We start from the raw sequence: 26,609 nt of genomic DNA, 5'->3' as shown, positions 1-26,609 counted from the left end.
CCAGCAGAGTTCCCTATATTTGCAAGCCAGGATTACTATGATTGGAACATACCAAAATGGACAAGTTAAATACCCATCCTGCACTGTTTTCCAAGATCTCAGCATTATGGTAGAGGCAATAAAACCTTTTAGAACTGATGGTACAGAACAGAATCACTTATTGGTATATCCCAAACTTACACACAAATACACACACCACACACACACACACACACACACACACACATATATATATAAAATAGAGCAAAGCAAGTTTCACTAGCTATTTAAAATTTAGTTTGTTTTCGGTTTATGACTGAAATTTGTATTCTGAAGGCTTCTCAAGTCTTAGATTTCAGTTTTCAAACATCCAAAGAAAGAATCCATAGTTCATGTTAAAGTTTTAATTCAAAAAACTTCATCGCTATGAAAGGAAGGCAAATATAGCTTATCTGGATATAATAAAGTTATGCTGACATTTTCTGTGATTCATTTTGATCCATGATGAATTTAAGGCTTGTACTGTACAGACTTAACTCAGAATATTGCTGCTTTTCTGGTAACTCTTATAATACTACGAAGCTGCAATGTACATAGGTCCCTTTGCAAATATTGGATGTCATCTACATCCAAATGCTTGCTTTGGAGAATTTTTAAGGAATAAGAATTTCCACATCAAAAATAAACAGAATCCCAGAAAACAGAGATCAGAGGAAATTATTCCTGGAATTTACCCTGCAAGACACTTTTAGCAGTTTTTAAAGCGACAAATAGTAAGACTGTACATGCTTACCAGTTTCACCAGAAGACCTACATCCACCTTTATTGAAATTCCATCTCCTGGAGGATTTATTTCCTTCCCTATAAAGCATGTTTCCAATACCCTGTTAAAAAGCTTCTGCCATTCTGCCTTGCATTTCAAAAATGGATAAGGTGCTCAGTGTTCATTGATAACAACCTCTGTTTAAAATATTTTTGAGATCTTTAAAGATAAGCCAGTTAGAGGATCTATGAAAGCACCAGATGGGGAGAAAAAAAAAAAAAAAAAAAAAAAAGCTGCTGCTAACTACTATAAAGAGAGTACTAATGAAAAACATACCCCAGGACAAGACAAACTACAGGAAAGACAAATTAGTATAAACAAGCTGGGGTCATGCTTTAAATAAGGTACATATTTATTCTTCCAAATTCTCCCCATGCTTGTCTATGTAAGACAAGCCTAAAAATTCTTGGAGGGTATTTAGTTTCTTACATTATTTATGTCCAGATATCGACACAACTGTAAGAGCTAATAAAACTTACACAGAAACAGTGAAAGACAAACTAAAATCTGTAATGGTTAGTACTCTTCAGTACCACCAAACATCCTCAGGGTTTGAAGCTTGACAACGATCTCAAAGTTGCAAACATCAGCATATAAATTAAATGAAGATATATGAGAATGATGGAGAATGAATCTATGAATGGAAGATACAAAGCTGTTTTGAAAATACTCCAATACTTGGGAAAGTAAACATTTTTTAAAAGATGGGCCTCAATCATTCTAAAATAATAGCACATAAAGAGTTCACAGAGAAACTGAAGTAGAATCCATGAAACATGACAAACATTGTCATCAACCCTAAAAATATTTTTAATCCAAACTTTAATCTCTGACAATTTAACAACAGAAATGTGCAAAATCAGAGCTTCCAGCTTAAACGTGACCAGTTTATTCCACAGAATCATAGTGACTATACATAATTTGTGATTAGAATCATAGAATCAGTAAGGTTGGAAGGGACCTCCGGAGATCATCTAGTCCAACCTCCCTGCTCAGCAGGGTCACTAGAGCATGGTAGGGCTGGGTTGCATCCAGGTGGGCCTTGAAGATCTCCAGAGAAGGAGACTCCACAGCCTCTCTGGGCAACCTGTCCCAGTGCTCCATCATTCTCACAGGGAAGAAATTCCCCCTCACGGTCAGGCGGAACTTCCTGTGCTTCAGTTTCTGCCCATTGCCTCTTGTCCTGTCACATGGGACAGCTGAAAAGAGTTTGGCCCCGTCCCCTTACACCCTCCCTTCAGGTACTTATGCACATTGATAAGATCCCCCCTCAGTCTTCTCTTCCCCAGGCTGAAGAGGCCCAGCTCTTGCAGCCGTTCCTCATAGGGCAGGTGCTCCAGCACTCAGATCATCCTCGTAGCCCTACACTGGACTCTCTCCAGTAGCTCCATGTCTCCCCTGTACTGGGGAGCCCAGTACTGGACACAGTACTTGAGATGAGGCCTCTCCAGGGCTGAGTAGAGCGGCAGGATCACCTCCCTCGACCTGCTGGCAACACTCTTCCCAATGCACCCCAGGAGACCATTGGCCTTCTTGGCCACAAGGGCTCGTGGTCAACCTGTCATCCATCAGCACTCGCAGGTCCTTCTCTGCAGAGCTGCTCTCCAGAAGGTCAGCCCCCAGCTTGTACTGGAGCCTAGGGTTATTTTTCCCTAGGTGCAGGACTCTGCACTTGCCCTTGTTGATTAAATAGCTTCAAGAGCACTCAAGTGACCAAGTCACCTAAATCTCATGGCTTTTCAACAAAAAGCTAAGGCTAAACAATCGGAGTGAAGTTTCTAGTGCTGTTTACACACTGATTACAAAGGAAAAAATAAATTGGTGAATTACACATTTCAGTAGTACCTTATTAGGCAAACTGTTGTGTTGTAACTTCAGGTTACTTTGCTCTCCTAACTGAAGTATCATCTGAAGAAAGAAGGAAAAAAAAAAAGAGAATCACTTAAACTAGCACAACTGAAGCTTTTATGGGTCACCTGGGACGCCTGCTCCCATGCACCAGATGTGCAGAGGGAAAAAGAAAGTGGTCAACATATGATATTAAAAACCAGTGCAGTTTCAAATATTTTAAACATGATGTCAAGTGCATTCAACAGGTCTACAAATGCATTACATTCGCCTAAATTTAGTAGGTGATAATTGAAATCAGAGATCCAGTCGTTACCACTGACATGTTTCTAAATACTACCCAATAAATTTTTTGTCTGTTTCAGAGTCTGTATGACAGCTGGCACTCGGGAGGGAGGGGGCAGCAGTGGAGGAATCGCCAAGAGGCTACACGTGCACACACGYACAGAATTTCTATATTTAAATTTCAGTATCTTCCCTTTTTAGAATTAATTAACAGTGGCAATGTTATCAATGTCAAGTGAATGCACCCTCTCATAGTTACATTCTACAAGCAGAATTTTTTTGTGGCCTTTACTTTGCATCTTGTAATAGGCACTAAGTACAGAACAGGATGGTATCTTAACCAGCTACAATTATATTTCCCACAGGTGAATTTTCACGGTGAGATTTATTCATTCATTTTAGAGAGATGAGATCTGTTCTTCTCAGTTACCCTGACTGATTATCTCTTCCTCTCCCAAATTAAAAAGGAAAAAAAACCCCACCAACAACACAAGTAATTTCAGCCCATATCTTTTTTGTTATTATTATTATTATTATTATATACCATTCACCAGACCAGGAAGGAACAGATATCAGAAAATCCCAGTACACTTGAAGTCAAAAAAACTTTCTGTCCCGTCTACAGTGCAGTGAAATTTTTACCTTCTTTTTAGTCTCAGCTCTGCTATCACCTTGCTGCTACATCTGATAGCAACTAATATAAAGCGTAGCTAAGCAGTAGACGAGGCTAAAACACTTCTAAGAGCACTACAGATTCAGCAGCTGGACAGGTGTCAACCATCACTTCTGACAACACGCAGAAGTAGTTTGTGCGTGTCGTGAAGGGCTGAAAATGATACTTGGCATCTATTGTTAATCAACAAGGCTTCCTCACCTCTCACTTTTCCCATCTGTAAAACAGAGATAGGATCGCCCTTCCATTTCTCAAAAGCAACTCAAAAAGCATGCCTGAAGAGGTAAGGTATGCTTGGCATTTTAGAAAATACCACCATCAGTGTGGCTCTCCGCTTGGAGATCTGAAATGCTAGTTAGAACCAGCTAAGGCTGGGAACGGAAGAACAAGATTTACTAATTTACGTAAGACTTACTAACTTACTAAAATTACTTATTCAATTTAGACATATATACCTTTATATACAACTGGCAAATATTTAAGTCTGATGCCTCATCATCTTTTAAAATAATGCCTAGCAAAATGACTTCCAAAGGACTTGGAAAGCACTAACTTCCCTCCTCTTAAAAAGACTAGTTTTTAGAGACATAAACCACCTTCCTTTTTAGTAATATTTTTTAAAGGAAGATCTATTTACAGAGCCACAATATTTCTATCCATAGAGGTAAAATAAATGGAAGCTAGATACTTTTTATTCTTGTCTTTTTAGATCCTAAGACACCACAGACCCATAAATTTACTAGCACCCATTAAAAGTATCTAACTTTGTTATTGGTCTCAAGAATTAAAACAAACACTGCAATCAGTATTAACTATAGACTGCAGAAAAATAGCTATGAGGCACCTTGGAAATAAACATATTTATCAAAGACAAACAAAATCAGAGAGTTCCACATTAGATGGGGAAGAGGGAAGGGAGAAATGGCAATTAGACATTTTTAATACTGCTCAGGTATTTGCTGGAAGCAAGTTAAAAACACAACAGAAACACACAGAAATCCTACAAAGTTATGAATGACAATTCTACCTCTATTATCAGGTAGTATGAAAATTAAGAAACTTAAAGAAAATTAAGAGCTTCCATAATTTACTGTATCTACAGCTTTACTTCAAATAGTTTCCTGTATTTTTTTAAAATATAAAAAATGATGATTTTTATAAATCATCATTGTTCAGAAAGATCTTGAAACTCCAGCACAGTCAATGTCATTAAATACCATGATTTATTTCTTCACTGGATTCCATCATCATAGTCCTCAAAAACCTGGAAGTTCAGGCAAGGCTTTGCTCTAGAAACCAAAGTCACAGGTCACATAGCTGGGAGAGGGGTCACTGCGCAGAAGGCAATTATCTCGCAGCACCTATACCATATTAAACTTGTCAGAAATCAACACTGTTCTACCATTTTTATGACTTTTGATCCAAAGTATAATATTCCCCTTTTTATTTATATTTCTACTCTACTTCCCTTTTCCAACTCCTCCATTAAATTTTTTCTCCTCTCCTTTTCATTATATTCACGGTATTTAAAAGTCATTCATTGCAATAAAGAGATTTAGTGATTTGTGGGTAACTTTTGTATAGCGCACATCCTCTAGACACTCCAGAACTATGTTAATAGTTTTCTTCCTATTAATTGTCTCATCAGCTCACAGCTGGCTGTGCTTTTTATTTCATTATGTTATTCATCAATCTAAAATAGAAATATAGCAGAAAAAGAAATTGGAAAGGAGCAATTTCAATATTTCAAAACAGATGCAAATCAATGGCAGAGATCTACACAGCATATTTTTACTGAGACAATTCTATACTCATCTGGAAAATGAACTTGTAATAAATAAACTCATATCCTGTGAAGATATGCTTTTCCTTCCATCTTATGAGCTAATTATGCCAACACAACATAACATTTTCCTAAATGCCTTATAAACTGACCCAGTTACTCAGAAAGTATTATTTTTAAATTGATGTGATAGATGCAAACTGGAACGTTCGGATTTCAATTCTGGCACCAATTCCCGGATCTCCTTCCCAAGTAATTTAAGGACTTCCTCCCGATAGTTTTTCATATTCTTTTAACTGACATTTTATCTTTATACAGTATCTCAGCAGAATGAACATGCACTAAAACAATGACAGCCCTTCTTTGGCTGTCATCTCTCATTCTGGCAAAGACAGATGTCTTACACTGGCTTATGCCAATAATAGAGCCGACAAAAAACAACAGAGACTACCTGCCTCTGATGTAAAGGCACCAATTCACATTTGTGACACTCATTTGTCAATTAACAGATTTCTTCCATTGTTGACACATGGGACTTAAAAGATGTGGGCTAGAATGTGATGAATTAAAAAAGACAGATGAGTAAGCTATGAGCTGCAAAGTAATACTATAATGTGCTTTAGATAGGAATATCAACTGACACCCCTGACAGGCCATACAAGGTTTTATTTCATTTTGCACTGTATCTAGGCTTCATACTTTGTCTTCTTTGTTCTCTTTTCATCAAGCTCCTAACATCTCATTCTGACAGCCAGAGACATTTAAGGCACTTTCGTTTCAAATGCAAGTTAGCGTACTTGATTTGTCATTAAAATGCAAAACGATTGCCATTGCAGGTAAATGTAGGTATGCTTAAAAGGTTGTATCTGCAAAGTAAAAGCTGAAAATGGTTTCTGGCTGCTTTGCTTAACTCTTCCACTAGCCTCAGAGTTTTTCTAAGGAAAGTATTAGGGTGCTCTAATAGCAGTGTAGCAGCACCTGCAGTTTTATACAGGGCACATTTTAGTACATTTAAATAACACAAAAGCTTACGTTACAATGTCAAACACAGAGAAGTACTGTCAAGTTTACACATTGAGCCTTAGTACAATTTAGAGTCTGAAGAGAGTCCATCATCCACAGCTCTCTGGGGTCAGAGCTCTCTACTCTTATGCACTCTGACACCTAGACCCATTAAGGAAAAAGCAAGTTTGAGGGTTTCTTTTTTTTTTTTTTTTTTTTTTAATATGCTAGATGTGGTTGGCTTAAGTTATTTGAATCCTCTCTGAAAATTCCAATTTCCTTTTTTTGTTCAATGACCACTTAAAGAGACATGAAAGCCTTAAAAATAAATAAATAAAATATGCTGCAGTGAAAAGACAAGCAATAGGATTTTTTAAAAATGCAGAAAAATAGAGCTGCACAGGATGGAACTTAGTAACACCTAGTTTTCTATGTACACGAACAGATGAGAATGCACTCTGCAATATAAATAAGGTTATTTCTATTCAACTGGATGCATTCAAACATCAAGGATCTCACTTGTGTTCAACATACAAAAATCTAGTGAAAGAAAATATCCATTATTTTATGCAAATGATAATTCTGAAAAATAGCAATAGTCCTTAGTAAGCAAGTTTTCTTGACACAGAGGTTAGTTCAGATATTGTTTCTTTTCAGAAATTTACAAATGAACCTTTATAATAAGTTTGTATCTACATATCTTTTTGTAGACTTTCCTGCCATTTTTACTAGAAAAAAATGCTAACTGAGAATAAGTATTCATTTCATTTAACAGGCTGCAAAAGCCCAGTTATTACTGATTCAATATTTTTTTTAATAGGAATGAGACAAGCAGGAATTTGCAATCAAAGGAATCATTCAGGAATTCTGACTTGAATTATAACCTACATTAAGCAAAAGTATAGAACCTGAAGCACAATGTTTCTGCGTATAAGATGAAGCTTAATGACCAATTCTGCCACTACTCTGTCTACTAGTAAGATGCATCTGGTAAAATACAGGAATTACGTATTCATTCCAGGTTATATGACAGTAGTAGGTTATGCTTTATATATCAGTACAACTTTATCATTACCAGCTTTCTTGAAGGGTTTATAGGTCTACTCATGTCTCACATGCTAGTCTTACTCACTTCTGGTACATTTTCCTTAGACAGAAGGAACAACTAAAAAAAAAAAGAAAAATCACGACAGTATCTTAAAGCTGACTTCATCCTACAGTTATTTAGTTTATTTACATTGGCTTAAAACACCAGGGCTACAGCGACCAAGATTTTTATCTCCCCTACTAAAACACACAAAGAAACACTTGCTCATTCACATTTGGGCCAATATAGGCAGATCTCCTCTCTTCCTCTGTTTACTAAGTAATAGAAAGTGCGTTAAATGTTGGGCAAGAAAAATCCAGAGTAATACACTGTCTTCTGTTTAACTTTAGAAACTTTTTATTCACTGTTCAGTCATTCAAATACAGGTGAAACTCTTGTTTCAAACCACCTGTGGTTGCAGTGACCACAGTTTCTCATTCAGTGGTAAAGTAGTGGCCTGCATTAAATGAATTGAGATAGACGCTCATTAGAGATGCATCCACATGTTAAAAGCCTTTTTACAAGTAGTACTATTAGACTAGTATTTGTTGATATGACTTATTTTGAAGAAGCCAGATGATTAACAGTGAAGGAAACGGAACGACCCTCTGACATTCCCAATTTCTTTCCACTTTGGCTTGAGATAATTTAATAAATGTGTACCTGGTACAACTGGAAACAATGCTGTACACAAACAGCAGAGCTAGCTAAAGCCTGGCTCACGATCACAAGCGCAACAGTGAACAAAAGAAAATATTCGCAAAAAAGGAAGAAACTCATGATGCACTGGCATGTAAATCTCCTGGACAGCAATAAAATGCAACTAGTCAGCAGCACCTTTAGCAGCCATCTTCTGATTTAAGAAGCTAAGGAAAGAAGGGAGGAAGGAAAGAAGGAACAGATGGAGGGAAGGAAGTGAACTGGACACATATACATTTACAGCCAAAATGAGAGGCTGTGTAATTGGCTTGTTTACATTTCTTAGAAAATACACTATTTAATTCTTTTTTAAAAAAGCCATTCCAGCTTAATCACCTTCACACATGACTGTATCTCTACTATTCTAAAGTACTTAACTGTCCAAGATAGTGACTGTAGTAAATGTAAGATAATAGCTAAGAAAAGAAAGTGTTCAGATCCTTGAGCAGCTGAGATTTTACCGTCCAGACATTTTGGACTGTCGAACTGTCTTAATGTAATTGTGTTAGAACCAGTTTTCTGAATATTCCATATACTGTTAATACTTGGTACAACCAGAACACCTTTCCTACAGCCTTTAAGTGCTTTAAAAATACTTACTCCATTTCATCATTTATGAAATTAGGTAAAGTATTCATTTTTTCCTCCCCAGCAAAAAGTCAAGAAAGTACTAGAAACCCAGAAGAGCATTCTCATGCAGTAGTGATACAGCCACGCAGAGTCATAGCACTGGAGCAAGTCTTGCCCTCTTCATATCTAAAATAGTTTGAGAACAGTCCTGCTAGGTGGATTCCTCATGCTTAAAGAGATTTTATGCTCAATAGCAGAAATATATTTTTAGTATTCGATAAAAGAGAATATTACCAAAAACAAACAAGGACAAACCTCAAACCCCAAATCCCTGTCACCAAAATTAAATTTTACCACACAAGGCATAACCTGTTCAGAAAAAACTTCTCTGTTGCTGTAATAAGTAGGTAACTAAATACTCCCAAACACCTAAGTATTAAAAACATAAATATACTGGTCTTGAAATCATGAGCAAAAATGAAAATAGAAAATCTACACTCATGGTAAATAAGTATCTAAATAAAGTACAAAACAAGTAGTTTAAATCACTGAGAACGTCTCATACATACGTATGTACACACACACACACACACACCAGATACTGATCTTCAAATTAACAGCTGCAAATGATTAAAAATAATTAAAATTGGCTAGTAAGTATCTTTTCTGTTAAATTCATAAACCAAACTCCACGTTGGCATGTCTGATCATGGATTAACATTCTAAGGGGAAAGCAGCTCACATATCTGAAAGTAATTTAAAAACAATGAACATAGGTGTCTTTCCGTAAGATGTATTCACAAGATACAAACAGTACCAATAGACTTATCTGCCAAGTGGGAAGAGCAGAGTTGGTTCATAAAACATGACACTGAAGAAGTGTTTCAACTAAGTAGATTTTGACTATATACATCACACACCTTTTAACACTCGGCAAAGCAAGCACTGAGAAATGATAGTTAACACTAATTCAGAAATTAAGTAATGAGTATTGACAGCCAAAATGGTTGCATCAGTCCAATAAGTAGGCTATAAAACAATAAATGAGCTGAGAGAGCTGAGTGCATATGTTTCATTCTAGAAAAATACTTCTATATCTCCTCTGCTAGTTTCACAAAAATAAAAATTAAGGTCTAGAGTTGTCAAGTAATAAGCCGAACATTCTCATTCTTCAGAAGAATAATATTGACAGAGGAAGAGTCTGACTTTTACCAATCATAAATACATATATGTATGACAAACATGTATCAGTCACCACTGGACTGCATCAAGTTGATGCAGCTTTCCTCCTATAAGCTTCTATAAGAACTGATACCAAGGCTGATACCAAGAACTGATACTGAGTACTTCAGAGAGTTTAAGGTGGGAGGAGGGAGGAAACAGTTTAAAAATACTAAAACTGTAAGAATATGGGTAGATTTGGATATAACAATTACAGGGGGAGAAAGATATTGTGAATTCTCGAGTTGCTTTTTTTCATTTTCAAACAAAACTTTTATTTTTTATTCTTAGACTGCTCATTCTGTTTTAATTCTCTCAGTTCACTTATTTCGCTCAATCACTCATCTCTGAAGCGTTACATCTTTTTTTGCTAGTCATCTATAATTTATACATTCTGTCTTTCTATGTTGAGTAGGAAAAGGTTACCACTGATAAAGTTCTATTTCAAGTTCTGTATTAAAGTAGACTAGATGTTATCCCCCGCAAATTTTTACATATATACATATATAAAATAACACCTTTTACCATAGGAAAATATGAGTCATACTGAAAAAAAATGCCAGTTGACTACTTCTCATTATACCTCCCCATACACACTATGCTTTCTATGATAAAATGAGCTGCAGGTGTGCACACTTTCCAATACAACTACCTAGCAGTACAGTGCAGGCAGCAACTACACAGGATGAATAATGGAGACTTAGGCACTTGAAGGGGGGCTATTCCAGAGCTCACTCCAGCTGACAAGAGCTCACTGACTTCCCTGAGTTTCAGATGGGTTACAAGCTACCAAACATTTGATATTTTTATCTCCTCATCTGATTTATACGCATTCTTCTTTTAAAAGTATACTTCTATCATTCTGCAGCAAAGCAGAAGTTCTAGCAAACATCAGCAATGCAACAGTCTGAAAAATAAACAAACTCTTACAGCCACATAATATGAAATACATTAACTGCTAACATTTATGGGCTCAATGGGTAAATAAAGTTAGAAAAGGAGAAAAAAATATAAAGAGAAGAAAAGATAGTCAACTTATCTTCCAATTCTTCCATTGAGCAATCACTCAAGTAAACATGGTCAAGATAAAAAGAAAAAAAAACCAACATCATAAAAAGCCAAAACTTCACATGACTGGCAGCATCAGTTCATGGGTAAAGTCTGCAACTCAGCTACAACACTGCATTAACTATGACCTTAGAAAGAGTATAATTATTGTATAACATGTCTGGTTTGACACGCCGGCTCCTTTTAGCCTGAGAAAAGAGCACGGTCATTTGGCATTCTATGATACTTATTCTCCACATTTTCACAAGCTAAGGGTTTGGATTGCATTTTTTTTTTCTTTTAGCTGAAAAATTATCTCCAAGATGATTTCTGTAAAACATAAGATCACAAAACAGCACAAATCACACAAAACAACATAAAGCAAACAAGCAATGCACAAAAACAATCTTCAAATAGATTTCACGTGCAAAATGCCAGTTAGCTCCTCACAGCATAATCTCTCAACATGTATGTTCAACATCGGAGGACAGAGGCGCTTCTTACTTGATGACAGTAAGCAAAACCAATCAGTTTCTCTACATCTGTAGTTAGATGCTGGGAATCGCGTGCATTGGGTTACAGAGAAAAGAGAAGCTATTTTGACAAAACAGTCAAGAAAAGACAGTGAGAATATCTTCAGGGTTAATGTAGATTCTTCATTTCAGTTAAGCTCCTTGTCCTCAGACAACAGTTACTTCTGCAGTCCTTTGTTTTTGTTGCACAACAGCCGTGATGAGGAAATACTGTTTTAGAGTAATAGATATTAGGGAAGTCGGAGTGGTCCATCTGACTACTATATGTATAACAGCTACTTTCATCGTGCCCCTTTTTTTAAAGCCCTCAACATTCTTTTAAAAGAAGTTTAGTTGCCAGTCTTACAATCCAGATAACCACAGACTCTCTCCAAGGACAGTCATCAAAACATTACTTGCAATCTACTGACAAACACTGCTCGGAAGTTTAAAACAATATATCAAACTATTTCTCCTCCTCGAAATGCCAATATTTTACACGGGTTGTGGTATTCTTCCTTTCATTTTACAACTGCTTTCTCTCAGTCAGACACAATTTAAAAACACTAAGCATTCATTCTTTTCCTGACATTCAAATAACAAGAACTATTTTTTGTTTAAGACTGGCTACAGCTCTCACAAGAGGAACTGGCATGATGGTTCTAGTGAATGAAGTCCTCCAGATCTCCAGTGAGCATGCAGAGAAAATGCAGAGAGCCTCCAACATCGCTTCAAAAGCCCACTTCGGTCTCATCTGAAACCAAATCAAGAGTAAGCAGTAGTTCACTCCCCAGTAATTCAAATGCAAAGAAAACCATGTGATATGAACAGCAGTTCACTGGAAAATGCTCTGCCTTACTCAGAAGGCCTTACCATGAGCCTTCAGCCAATGGATGCCTAATATGAAATCCTAGCTCAGTCAAAATCTGAGGAGTTCATTACTCACCTTTGTTGAGGAGTACAGATTTCATCCTTGCTCACGACTGTAACAGCCTGATAGAGATGGATGCCACCAAGACAACAACTTTTACCATCCATCATATTGAAGCTTACTAGCTATGTGTAAGGATACGACAGCTCAAGCTCACAACATTTTCTTATTTTATGTCAAAACGTGCAGTGATTAAGATTTTTACTAGATTTAACAGCTCTAGTAATCCTTCCAAGACTTCTCTGCTATACAATATGAATATACACTGATCCCTCCCTAAAAAAAAGCTCAAGTAAAAAAGCTTTTGCACAGTTCCGCCACATGATATACTTTCAAGACAACTCTTTCCTTCCTGAGAAAAACAGAACAGAATACAATCTTATGTTCTGATCTGTCAGATACAGTAAATCAATGGATAATGGCCAGCACTGGGGGTCACAGGTATATATACTACAGTGTTTTCACAGTCTATTAGTGACTATGTGGCCATAAAAAGTCAGGCAAGGATCAATGGACAAAAAGAGAAGCTGTTGGGACTAAAGAAGATAAAAGCCCCCAGTACAAAGTTGAAATACAACAGTTTAYACTCTAAGTTTGCCTTTACATGTTAGAGAGTTTGAGAAAAATAACATATCCTTAAGAAAAATAACTTAAATCCACCACACATGCTGAAATCAAAGTGAGATATTTAAAGTGAGATATTTATAGTTCATAAATTAAGTATTTTTAAAATTAGTTCATTCACTGGCTCCCTTCACATCAACAATAAACTAATAAATAAAAATAAGATACAGCAACAAAAAAAGTCAAAAACACACACAGAAAATACATATTTTGGAAAGGTACATTTTCTATAACATTTGAAGCTTACAAAATGACAGCACATACACAACTATTATATGCAAGACAAAGTACATCTTATTAGTATTTTGTATTATTTGAAGTCTTCAGAGAAAAAAAGAACCTATTTTCCTCATACATTACCCAGATCACATCTAGTTCCTGTTGAAGTGCCACTTTACATAAGGGGAAGGCATGGCGGGAGGGGAAAGGAAGGGAAGAAGAAAGCAAGGACTGTATTTAGTTTTGACTGCCTAACAACTATCAAAAGCAGAATTAATATTTGAAGTCTAAAATACTTTTTATTTATGGTAATATCTACTCTCTGTTTTTACAACAGATAGACAAACCTATAAAACTTTATCTTATACAACTCTCTCGATCTTACCCACGTAGAAAGTGAATCCATCATCACACCGGTCCATCTAGCAATGTATTTTAACAGGAAAAAGTTATATATAATGTAGTCCACACTGATTAATAAACATTTAAGACTTCATCTGAAAGACCATTAAGTCTGTAAATTCTAAATAATTTAAATGACTCCTTGTATAAATATTTCATTTAGCAAGTTGATTTTCAAATGAATTACTTCTAAAGATGACCACCCTCAGCAATGTTAGTGTACATTTATTTTCACACATTCATAACATTTCAATATTATTTTAAAAACAGAGCATTTTGTGCTTATTGCAAAACATCCTTTATGGGCAAACTTCAAGGACCCACCTTTTGAACTACAAACCCACTCATTTGGACTTGATACATTACCTCAATAGCAGGAGAAAAATAATCACACAGTTACAAAGTTCAGATTGCTTAGCTGAGAAAACGCTATTTCTTTGTTGAAGTCTCTAGATACAATTGCATTTATTTAAAATAAATTCATGAGTATTTTTAAAATGCATCCTGTTTTCTTAGCAGAAAAAAAAACTTAAGCTGCTAATAAGCAAAAAAATAAAGAAAGGAAGGGAAAAAAGAGAAAATGGATACACAGTCTTCAGTACTTAAACATATTAATTCTCTTTTCTTATAGTAAACGGTGGTCATGCTTGAAAGAAAACAAAAGAGAGAGAGTGAAACAGATTAACTGTAAAGCTCAAATACACTTGTTTCAGACAACATACCATAAATCATTGTGAAACAAAACGGGCAATTATAATGTACACAAATGTTATGATACTAGACATCTATACTGGCCCAATGATTCCAAACTATTGAAACTCATGGCTGAACTAGGGCATATTGTTTCAATACACTTGAATTACTTGAACAACAATTTGATTTTTTTCTTTAACTACCCATTACTGTGTAGATCTCCTTCATGTCAAAATAATTTGCTTAAAAAAAAAAAAAGATAAATAGAAATCTCTTACACAATTCAGGCCACATCTAAGGTGATTAAAATACACCACCAAAATTTCTGTAGCAATGTATTTTGTTTGTGAAGAAACATATGACATTCTTTTTCCTTCAATACTGTAAGAAGTATCTAAAATTAAAGCAAGTACATACATTTTCCTTCAAAGCGTTCCGTTCAGTGAGGACAGAACAGCAGCTCCTTTCTCCTCCTAACCACTACCCCATACTTCAATCCTCTTCACCTCAGTGTAAAAGGAACAAGAATGAGAGCCGTAAGACAGAACGATTTCAAAACACAATCAGATATTTGTAAACACTTTCTCCTGCAGAAAATCTGCAACTGCTAGTTGCAAGAAAAGGCAGCAAGTAAGGTAAATCAATTAGCTTGCTAATTTCTCCCCCTCATTTATTTAGCTCTGCACTGTATTTGTCGTAATTGACTACAATTATGTTAATTACTAACTCCAGCATAATTACTATATTTATTGTCATTGAGCACTCTATGTACCCAAAGCAAAGCTGGCATTTGTTGGGCATCAAAAAAAAAATAAAAATAAATAAAACCCTATAAACTGTTGGGAGGGGTTTCACTGAAAACTACCTGATACACCTTCAGCAAATGAAAGGGCAAAAGAGATTTCATGCAATGCTAGTTTGAAAGCATCACTTCATTAAGGATATTAATTTTCTGATAACTACACATTTAAGCATGACACACTGGAGCAGTATCTACAGGATTTAGCAATTATTAATGTGTGACAGTTTCAAATGCTAAGTGAATCAATTAAACAGCAGCATTCACAATTTGAGAAGAGATAACTGCTTCATAACTGCCTAAGACTACAATTTTCACATGACAAAAAAGGGCCATTCAGGCTCCTTCAAAACCTGACAGGTCAAGAAAGAAGTTTGAAACAAAAGCACCTTATAACCATCATCTCTCCTCTTTACTTGTCAGATCAACTTTGCTAGTGTCTCCGCTGAAATGGCATCACCATGCCAGCTGCCACAAGGTGATTTTTCATGTCTTGTCAAAGAAATCTTTTATTCTATTTGCTCTGCATTAACATGTTACATTTATTGATCAAGCCCTTTCTGCAGCCACAGCAGGGCACTGTGCTCTTATGCCTAAGGGGGCTTTGATGTCCTGGTGACATTCTAGACCGAATAATGCACATACTAAATGGATTTAATGCAGAAATGTGTTTGTGCATGACAGCTACATTAATAACAGCCCCTCACACTGATAAATATGCAATCACTACGATTAAGAGTTACCCAATTATGGTAAAAATATTTTTCTACTTTATAAATAAAAACATCAAAAAGTTTTAACAATAGTGCATTTTCTTTAACATTTTAAAAGGCTATAAAAGATCAGTCTAAAGGCTTTAAAAAAAATGTCATGCTTTGTTTTGAATTCTGGCTTTTATTTCCATTCTTCTTCTGTTGTTCATCTCCCTGTTCTGCATGCCTTACTGCTGCAGAGATGACTGGAAAAGTGGCAAAAAAAAAAAAAGTCAAACCCAGAAGCCTCTCTCTTTCACATACTCAGCTTACCAAGATGAACAAACACACCCTGTAGAACTGAAGCCCAGTTTCAAGCTGCCAGTTGCACATACCCCCAGGCAAGAAAACAGCAGACAGAAACAAATCTCTAACCCACAGAGAGGATACTACAAAATCTCAGCCCCACAGAAGACATGGAGGAATATTCTGGACTAAGATTAAAGTTCAAGGAGATGTTTTCATACATACTCTCTTAATCGGACAGTGGAAAATATGCAGAAGCACACACTGTGCAGATTATGCATACTTCTAGCAGAAATAATCTGCACCCTAGAGAGAGGAAAGGGATATCTGTATCTCTGTGAGCACAATTATTGGATTAATCCTCCCTCACTGGCCAAGATTAAAGATTCCCTCTCCCTTCTACCTCATAGTTTAAACCCAGAAGAAATCTCTGTCAGAAAAAGGGAAACAGTTCACATGTTTAAAAATACCGAGCATAGAATTAGAAGATGGACTTAGTGAACCAAACAGTAGATGTTATTGTAGAAATAGAGGCTGTGCTTTTATAAATAACACTGACATTAGTTATTCAGGTACTAGAGTACATTTAGCCTTTAGCATGAAAGAAGAGATTTAGCACAAAAAGTTATCTAGGACAAGAAAGCACAATGTATCTAATAAACATTATCTTTTATTTCACCCAAATCTCTTYTCCCTCCCTACATTATTTCCCTCCTGCTTATTTATTCCCTTCCTTTTTCATCAGTATTATTTACCTTTTTTCAATGCAACCTCTAACTTCCAGTAATCAATAATAATTGTCCATTCTCCTTTGAAATCCTTTTCAGTAAAGCTTCCTTTCCCAGTAGTACAAACACAGGGAAATCACATTCAGTGATTTTCCTTCCCATACTCTAACTCTTACATGACATGAGAGGGGGAAAATGTTTTCCACATATTACAATTTGTAGTAGTCTTACTAGCGAGGGTTCATTGGATACAGCTGCCACGACAGACTCATACGAAGATTTTAAAACAAAACATCCTCGCTGCTGAAACATGCCCTACTTAAAACATAAGGTATAAATAGGTCATTTCTAAAATAGCTGAAAATCACTACCAATATCAATTCAAAATAGCTGCTACAGCTCAAGCCACTTTACTACTGATGATCACACTAGTAGACTTGCAGAATCATCCTGCAATTTAGATCAGAAGCAACATCTAGTGGTTACTTAGTCCAATCCCCTGCTCAAAACAGGGCTAACTTCAAAGTTAAATTAGGCTGTCTGAGGCTTTGTCCAATTGAGATTTAAATAAATTACCAAGAATGGAGATTCCAAAACCRCTCTAGGCACCTGTTCCAGGCATTAAACTCTCTCATCATGAAGTTTTGCTGTAACTTGTGATGACTACCTCTCATCCTTTTGCTGTGCACCTCTGCCAAGAGCTCGGCTCCATCTTCTTCACAACCCCACAGCAGTCCCCAGAGGAAACAAAAGAAATTAGAAACCATTTAAACAAAATCTGTAAAAAAAACAGCGATGAGGAGAAATAATTCACAAGTGGACTACAGTGATTTGGAGTTGAAGGATTTCTCTCTCCTAGAGGYGTGAACAGGAGACAGGATGCATTAGCATCATATCTTCCTGATTACAACTAGTACACTTTCAAACAAACACTATTTTTACCCTTTTCTTSACGCACAGCATTTTCCTATTACTCCTCCTTTTTTCCCCAGCCTTCCCATGAGAAGTTCCCTTTTGCTGTTCACTCTTGTATCTCTCCTATCCCTCCTGGAGAAAGGGAGAAGAATCACCATTACAACAGGTAACAGTCACTTTGCTTTGGCTAGCAGAAGAGATACAGTTGGAGCCATACATCACTTGGGTTAATCAAAGATAGAGGATAATTCTTGGAGAGAGGCAAACAAGAAAGACAAAAATTCTCTTAAACAGCAACTTTTTGCGAGCATTTAATCAAGTGCAGTTACTAAATTTGAAACATCTGATGCAAAGACAAGCGTTTACACACTCCTCAATTTTTGTTTAGCAAAGGAAGAGGTTCTAGCAAAGAACTGCAAAACCAGAAACATTTGATGGAAAAAAAATCCATTTTCTCTGTACTTAATTGCCACTGAAAGCATTAGACGACATAATCACTTCCCAGATTTAGTCCTCCAGTTCTGTGTACATTTATGTCACATCCAAAAAGAAAAATGGAAGAAATCTAAGAAAACCATCACACATGAGAACACTGGATTTTCATAATTTATTTTCTTAGAGAAAGAGAGGGTAAAAAAAAAGTAGCAGAAGTATCAGAACAGCCAATAATCAGAAGATATCCCTAGAGTAGCCTTAGACTAAGATTGGCTGATCTGAGGTTCCAGTAATTTTTAAAATTATTGTCTAAATATGTATCAACACACTGAAATTTTTTTTCTTAAGAACTCTGATTTRTATACCACAACAATCTAATATTATTTGGAAATACATATGACAGCATCTGTTGAATGATGTTATTAAGGGACAAGTGTAGCAGAAGATGTCTGAGTTTGAAACAGGTCATAAAATACAGCATGCTTGACTACTCCTTTCCCAATTTATTACTACACAGCATTATCAGTTTTCTCACCCCTTCTGCAGTCAGGAAAAGCCTTTGAAAACCACACCACACTTGTTTTGAGGAAAGCCTTAAAAAGCCAAATAACTTACCTGGCTCTATCCTGATGTTGCAGCCAAGTTATCTACATTATTGTGGTATCCAGTATAATTCACTAACGTATTCAAACAAATATAACCTTATACATGAATGGAAATTCATCATATCAGTTGTTTAAGAAACTTCTGTGACATTTGTGTCATACAGTAGAGGAGCATCTTTCTGATAAGAGTCCCTTACGTGCATAAACCTGTGTGCACACAGGCACAGTAAAGACTTCAAGTCTGTAAYTGCACAGGACTTCCACTTTCCTTTCAGAAAAGGACAGCACTTTCTTGTAGAAAGTGTCTGCTGCCAGGTGATCAAAAAGCAATTTCTTAATTGGGTAAGAAAAAAGAAGAACCTAAATACATTACTGTGATAAAGAGAGATCTCCCTACACATAACACAGCAATGTTAAGTAACATAACTGCATTCTGTTGCTCAAAAAAAAAGAACTTTCCTCTAGATTCCATTTTTTAAATTCTCTTATTTAATTGTTCTGCTGTCAGAAACTTTGACACCTTCATGCAACAAAATATTTTGTCTGAGGAGGATTCCTTCTCAAATATGTTTGGCAACAGCATACTTACAGGAAACAAGACACAGACACTCTACATGAGACACTCAACAAAAGAAGAAAAGGCTGAAGAGCACTTATTTCCTACTTGATATTGAGAACAGCTGACCATTAAACATTTCATTCAGAGGTTCTAAAAGATTAGTGACTACAGAAAAAAAATGCAAGAAAAATACAGATACTTTAAAAATTAATCATTAAATAAAAACTAGCAYCTTTACTACAAATAATTTTTCTTCTCTTCAACCAAACAGTCAATATCCAGATCAGAATTCTTTCTCTTTTATATTAATGTACCATTTGTTTCTACAGATTAGTTTCCTTTTCCAAAAATGGAGGAGTAGATTCAGAAGTGGATTTTTTTACCCACACTCAGACAGGCAACACAAACTCCTTCCTTTGCTAGCCCCCACCTACGAGAACACAAAGTTTTGCAGGTGGCACTTTGCAGACAGAGTCATGTACCATAAACAACAGCTTCAAGAAACTGTTCACAGGAACTGTGTGTTCCCTCATAATCTGCACATCTGCACTGCAAGAACAGAACTATTATACACCCCTYCTTCTTAGAGTCTGCGCCATGGAAAGAAGCCATAGCTGACTTTTTTAAGAATATACTTTTTATCCTACAAATAAAATGACCTATTGGAAATGAAGTAGTTAATGGGGAGCAGATGACCATAAGCCAAAACAAGTTATAAATCTGATTCTCAAGCATACTAGAAGCCTACAAAATACCAGTGGTTTCTGCTGGAGGTGAAGATATTCAATAATTCCAAATTGTCTAATCTTACAGGTCTCATCCAACTTAAGTTATCTCCAGTAGAATTCACTGAAACTATTCACAAAATGAAACAGTATAAAGTTTTTTGCTAACAAATCCATTTCCTCTCTTATTCCTAGTGTCTAAATGCTATATCTAAATGCTACAGTTGATATGCTCATTTCTAGAACTGCTTAAGGTTCCCATTGAATAAATTACAACAAATAGTTTGAGGAGCCACACCTACTAATAGTTGCTCCTACACCTTCTCCCCATATCATAGCAATTAAAAAACAGACATCAAAAGCTACTACATTTTACATTCCCACTAAAAGGATGACTAAGTGCCTTACCTGTATTATTGCTCAGAAACCATATTATGTTTGCTCTCATCTATTCTTATTACATATCCTTATAAATCTTTAATTATGTTTTGTTCTCTTTATCCTTATTATGAGATGACCCTTGATCTTCACTCAACATATGCCTTGAATGACACATAGCAATTTTTTTCTRAAAAGTCAAACTCCTTTTTAAAAAGGTATTTTATGTTTAAAGTTTTTTTTATCCAGTGAAAACAACAGACACTAAATGAAGTAACTACATTTAAGCATTCAGCGAAACAAATCATAAAACTCATCACCACACTATAGCATTGTCAGATTTTTCCAGTAATGGCATTTATTTAAAGAAGATGACAAAGACCTTATTGTTTAGATTTACTTCAACAGGCGCCCATGATATTCCTTCTATATTCACATTCACTTAAGGCTACAACATTATTCTGTACGCTCACTCTAGTATACAAGCACACTGCTTACATGTAAGTGCACGCCAGTCTGAACAGTTATTGCACAATGAAACACTTCATTCTTAATGTCTATACACAGCTATCTGAAAGGCCAGCACTTTCTCTCAYCTTTCCACACAAGAGACTGAACACTCATTTTTCTCCAAATCCCAATAAAACCAAACGATGTCCTCACTGAAAAGCAGGCTAAGTGACAGTGTTTTAGGAAGGAAAGAAGGGATGAAAATAATATACTACTAATTATTCACTCATTAAGCTCTTCATGAAAATATAAACAGATGACTTCAGAAAACTTTTATAGTAGTAGTTTACATTTAGATTGAATTTTAATATTTTGCTTTGTAAAATAAAATGAATTCAGAGGAACTGCACTAAATAAAACAGCTCCTTTTTCAGACCTAGTTCCTTAGGAAGTGTAAGGAAATAGCATTCTTGTTGACAACACATTAAACCTGACCACACACAAAGAACCTGAATTATCAATAAAATGAAAGAAATGCCAATGCAATTCCCTCCCAGCAAAATTCTCTCTTCCGTTTACAAGTTCTGTAGGCACAGAGTCATCAACCAGAAACATAAGACGATGGCAATCCACAGACTGTTTAGTGCCTGCTCTGCTCTGTTACCTATCGCATCTAGAATCAGTCTTTCAGAGTTGATAATGGCTCAGAATAGCAGCTATTATGAGCGTTACTCAAGTTAAAACCAGTGATTGTTCCCTCCTACAAAAACAAGACACAAGCATACTACTGTCATGGAATCCCCTCCTCACAAGTAGACTTTGGACTTGCTTTCAGTAAAATAGAAGGTAAACATAATCTTCAGCCTTAACACTAGAAAACTAYGCTTTTTCTTAAGCAGACTACTACACTTCCCTTCCCTTCTGCTGACAAGAGAGTTGCAAATCTTATAAGATATACTGCTGAACCTCACTAGGTTCTTGTACAAAGATTAAACCAAAAAGGATACTGTCTAGAATTACTGTTCATAACTGATGGGCACATTATAGAATTTGAAATCAATACATATRATAAAATAACTCAGAATTTATTTATAACTCTAACTGCAGTTAGTTTTGATATTAACTGTACACTTGCCCAAAATAAAATTATACAATAAAAACATTTCATCTAAGAGAAGAGCGTCAAAAACCATTCATGGTTATAGCCAGAGTTCTACGAATAAAATASTAAGAGAGAAGCACACACTTACTTGTATCTTGGTTAAGAACAATTCACCACTGAGCTCATTCTTCACTTCTCCAAATGATAATGCGCTTATTTTGCATTTTAAGCAGTGAACAAACCATAAGCTTCTCATTGGATATTATTTATGTCAACACCGTGAATTTTTATACTCACCTGCTTGTTTATRTTCCAAATGCATGAGGAGACAAGTGTTGTCTATGAAACAGTTATCTCCCATGTGATAACAACTAAGTGTACCTGACATGTATATATGTTCCTACTTGAGTAAAAGATTCAAATATTCTGGTTTTGGAGCTGGTGTTCCACATCACTCATATCACACTTCAAAATCTATACATTACCACATACCTTAACAAGTTGAAACTAAGATCTAGCCTTTTTGCCATATGTCCATATATTCTTCCCAGGAATTCTGGAATTTCTTCACAATCTTGACTAATGTAGGACACCTGAGAATTGGAAGCAAAAAGGGAATACTTCACAAGTGGATTACTTAAAATTTCCTGTCCAGATTCTGCCACACTGATCCAATAACAAGATATAATGTAATGAACATTCATTACACCTTTAACGTACATCAGTTTTAATGTTATAGAATCTATCACAGTCTTATTTTTCTTCCAATACCATCAGCTCAATATTTATTACATCCATAGTCTTATGTACAAACCATTGGGATTTTCTCATTTCAAGTAAAAATGAGGAGCTTGTAATTTGCCTCTCAAGACACAAACCACSAAAACACAGCTACCCAAGATTTGCAAAACCAAGCATGCAGTTTTGTTCAGAATGTAGCGTAAGTCTTTAAGATTTCTGCTTCCACATCTATGTTCAGGTCACATTTCTCTTTGTAATTGAAATATTTGTGCATGTCTTTATCTTTACTCTCTTCCATACCCACCCACCTATCCCATCTTTAACAAACAGAGGGATAATTGCTGGTAGCAAAAATGGAGAWTTTTTTTTTTTTTTTTAAGTCATGACGAAGTGATTGATGCTATTTCCAGAAAAACACAAATAAGGATGGGTAATGTTTATATATTCGCACTGCTGTATTGTCTTGGAAGTCTTTGCTTTGATTTCTTCCAAGAACCCCCACAAAGTTTGCCAAACATATGTTGTCATGAATTCTATATATCTATATTGGCTCATCTTTCTAGGGTTCAAAGTATGAGCATAAACACTGATACTTCAGATTTTGAGCTAAAAGAATTCTTCTCTTAAATGGCAACTTGCCAGTTAACTGGATTGTTAGACCACTATCCATATTTAGATACTGTTATCTAAAGTGATACACAAGATGTTAAGTGAAAAATAAGCAAAAAAAATAAAAAACAATCAAATTTTGTTCTGGTAGCATTTCACTCTCAAGTAGAAGCTCATCTATAGAATAGACTGCAAGTCTCTTGCAAATCATCTGTCTCCTAAACTCTTAAAATGACTGCAATCTGATAATACACTATTGCATCCCATTAATTTCATTTTATTTATAACTTCAACAGATAAAGCTGACTACAGTGAAATAGTTTTCACTTTGAATACATGAGCTGAAAACAGGTAGCTTTAAGTTTAGTGTAACAATTTCATCCTTCTTCATCTTTAAGATGTAGTTGCTCTTGCAATAAATTCTTCTACCAGATGTAGGCTTACCTTTAACAAATAAAGGGACAAAAGGGAAAAGAACTGTTTTGAGTAACTGACATCCTAACGGTTTGGACATAGCAGAAAACTGTTTTCCAGAATTCACTGAATTAAAAAAGAAAAATTACACAAATACCAACACTCATACACACACATATTTTACAGTTTTCATCCAAGAGGATTACGCAGCATTTTACAAATTACATACAAGTAAACGAATTCCTTCATTCTTCACTGAAAGGTCTCTCTCTTTAAATTAATGTTTGAAGACCCTTGGAAAGACACCACATTAACATTAGAATAATACTTTGGATTATGCATTAGTTCAGTAAAACATATTGAACTTACTTAAATTGGATATGACTAGGACARAATGCTTATTAATATTATAAGTGCAAGATGATCCCAATCAACTACAAACACAGCAAGAGTGCAGACCACCATGTAGGTCTTCACCCAGCAAAGAGACCTGGAGAAGGAGCAAGAGATTCTGACATCCATTCTCACTGCTTTGGAAAGTCACCTGGCCATAAATGCTTGTATCCCCAATGCAAACATATTTGTATACTGTAGCAGTCCAGTGGCTGAAGTTTTATGGCATTTTATGTATTTTTGCCTCCTGTGTCCTTCCAAAAAACATATGTATAAACTTTATTCTTCAACYGTATTCTTGTAGAGATGAAATAGTTTGCAAAACTGATACAAGTATTACCAGATGTATTTGCAGGTGAAATATAGTTGTCATGACCTTTTAACGCTGAGGCCTTGTGAACAGAATTTCACTTGCACAAAGTCTACTTCAGCACATTCATAGTACAAGCATATTTTTGAATTTAAAGCAAACAGATTTATTTTTCCACAAAATACATAAAGTACATTTACTTCACATCTCTGCACCTCACATACACAAACTTGCTTCAGCCACCCAAACCCCTTTACTATAACACCACCAATGACTGCAAGGTTGGAAGTGATGTAATATGCAATAACCCTTTTCCAATAAGCTTTCAATAGTATTATTCATCCACTCTCCTGCTTTTTAATCCTTCAACAATGCTAATATAAAACAGGAACTCAGTAGCCTGGAGAAGAGAAGAATAATGTTTCTCCATTTTTACTCTTGTAGTTGAAAATTATTTACCCAGAAAACAAAACAAAAAAAAGTACAGAATTTGGTATTCTTCCTTTTGCATCTCTCAAATACCCTTAAATGAGTAGAAGCTTTCAAGTATATATGGCCATCCAGACACGCCATCACAGACATGAGATCACCCTTGCTTTGCCCAAGACTCCTCAGCTCTTTGGGTACAAGGCTTATCAGTAACTGTAGATTTCTCAGACTTTTTTTTATATCAATCATATAACAGCACATGGGATTAGAAACTGGATGTAGATTTTTCCATTGCCTAATTCTCCAACTCAAGTCTAGCACAGGTTGGTAACAACCAAATATTCTCATTACTGGTTCCCTATTCAATATCCCACAAAAACGGTCTGGAAGCATCCCACAAAGCCCAACATCAGTGCATTATGGCCATCTCAGATGCTCTTGCAAACATTTCAACCCCTTGTATACAATTCAGGGAAAAAAAATATTTTTACATAACATTTAAAACATCATTTCATTCAATAGGAGTTGCATCTCCCTTCTGCTGTAGTTCTAGAGGATATTATCCATTTAATTTCTGTAATCATTTTACAATGATGCTACAATCTTAGTAACTCATAAAGCAACATCTTTAATAAAGAATGTTGCCAAATAGGTCGTGTATGAATTTTAGGTACTGCATATTCCCTTCCATTGAACAGAATTACATCTGGAGAATATTTCCAGTCAGTTGAGCATTATATTATACTATAAGCCGTTAAAAGATGATATGTTAGGCACAAAGCCAAATTAAGAATATGCTGTACTTAAAGGGGCTCAACTCGGCCTCGAGGGAAGCCAGAACGTTACACTCAGTGCCACAGCGGGCCACGGAGACCACAGGAACCGTTTCCTGCAGCAGCTGCAAAATTAGCCAGTTGCCTCCCTACCACACACACATTTACATGAACTCCAGGCAGAAAGAGCAACCTCGTTAAAGAAACAATTGGATGGGTAAAACACCCTTGTTTAATGGCAAACTGTCTGCAAAAGAACACAAGCTTCATTTATTCTATTYATTCTGTAGGAAAAAAGAGACATATATTTTGCTAGTTTTAGTCACAGATTGAACAGTAATGACAGCAATTCTTAGCCAGGAAGTTTTTCAGTGGCTAAATAAGCCACTGAGCAAAGGCCAAAGGGATTTACTTTGCTTCCCACCTTCTCTCCCTTCACCAACACAAACCATAGGTTCACTTTCGGAAGGAGCCAGAATTAGCACGTTTCAGTCCTTCTCCTTCCATCTAGTCCCTCAGCCTACTCAAACCTGAGGCTGGCAGGGTCCAAGAGCAACGCGAGGTTTACTTTGGGGCACTTCACCCTCTTCGGCCCTCCAGGCCCCACACCAGGGCATCGCAAATTGAGTCAYTACGACCGCGCTGCTCTCAGAGCGGAGCCTCCCAGGAGCCCGCTGCGCGCGACTGAACTACGACAGCAGGAAAGGCGACAAGAGGGAAAAAAGGGGGGTCGGGGGGCCGTTGCCCCTTACCCCTCTGCTCTGTTATTTACCCGTGAGGGAAGAGCACATCCGTGCGCCCCATGGAGGCCACGGCCCCGCACGGGCCCCGCACGGGCCCCGCACGGG

General features: G+C 36.2%; 1 protein-coding gene across 2 annotated transcripts in view; it reads right to left on the bottom strand.

Annotated features, from left to right (window-relative positions):
- LRMDA (leucine rich melanocyte differentiation associated) overlaps positions 1 to 26,609 on the bottom strand; it is a 983,368-nt gene that overhangs the window by 657,712 nt on the left and 299,047 nt on the right. The window contains exons 1-2 of one of the 2 annotated variants that reach the window (XM_085312293.1): positions 26,186 to 26,472; positions 22,585 to 22,685 (exon numbers count right to left, since the gene is read on the bottom strand). In XM_085312293.1, the coding sequence (XP_085168419.1) occupies positions 22,585 to 22,622 (38 nt within the window). In that variant the 5' untranslated portion in view covers positions 22,623 to 22,685; positions 26,186 to 26,472. Of the gene's footprint in view, positions 1 to 22,584; positions 22,686 to 26,185; positions 26,473 to 26,609 lie in introns of those variants that run through there. The other variant, XM_085312295.1, reaches the window with a different exon arrangement.

This window comes from Rhea americana, unplaced genomic scaffold (assembly GCF_003343005.1).
Source record: "Rhea americana isolate MKP2758 unplaced genomic scaffold, rheAme1 scaffold_36, whole genome shotgun sequence".
Classification (NCBI taxonomy): domain Eukaryota; kingdom Metazoa; phylum Chordata; class Aves; order Rheiformes; family Rheidae; genus Rhea; species Rhea americana.
This window is presented reverse-complemented; position numbering and strand designations above follow the sequence as displayed.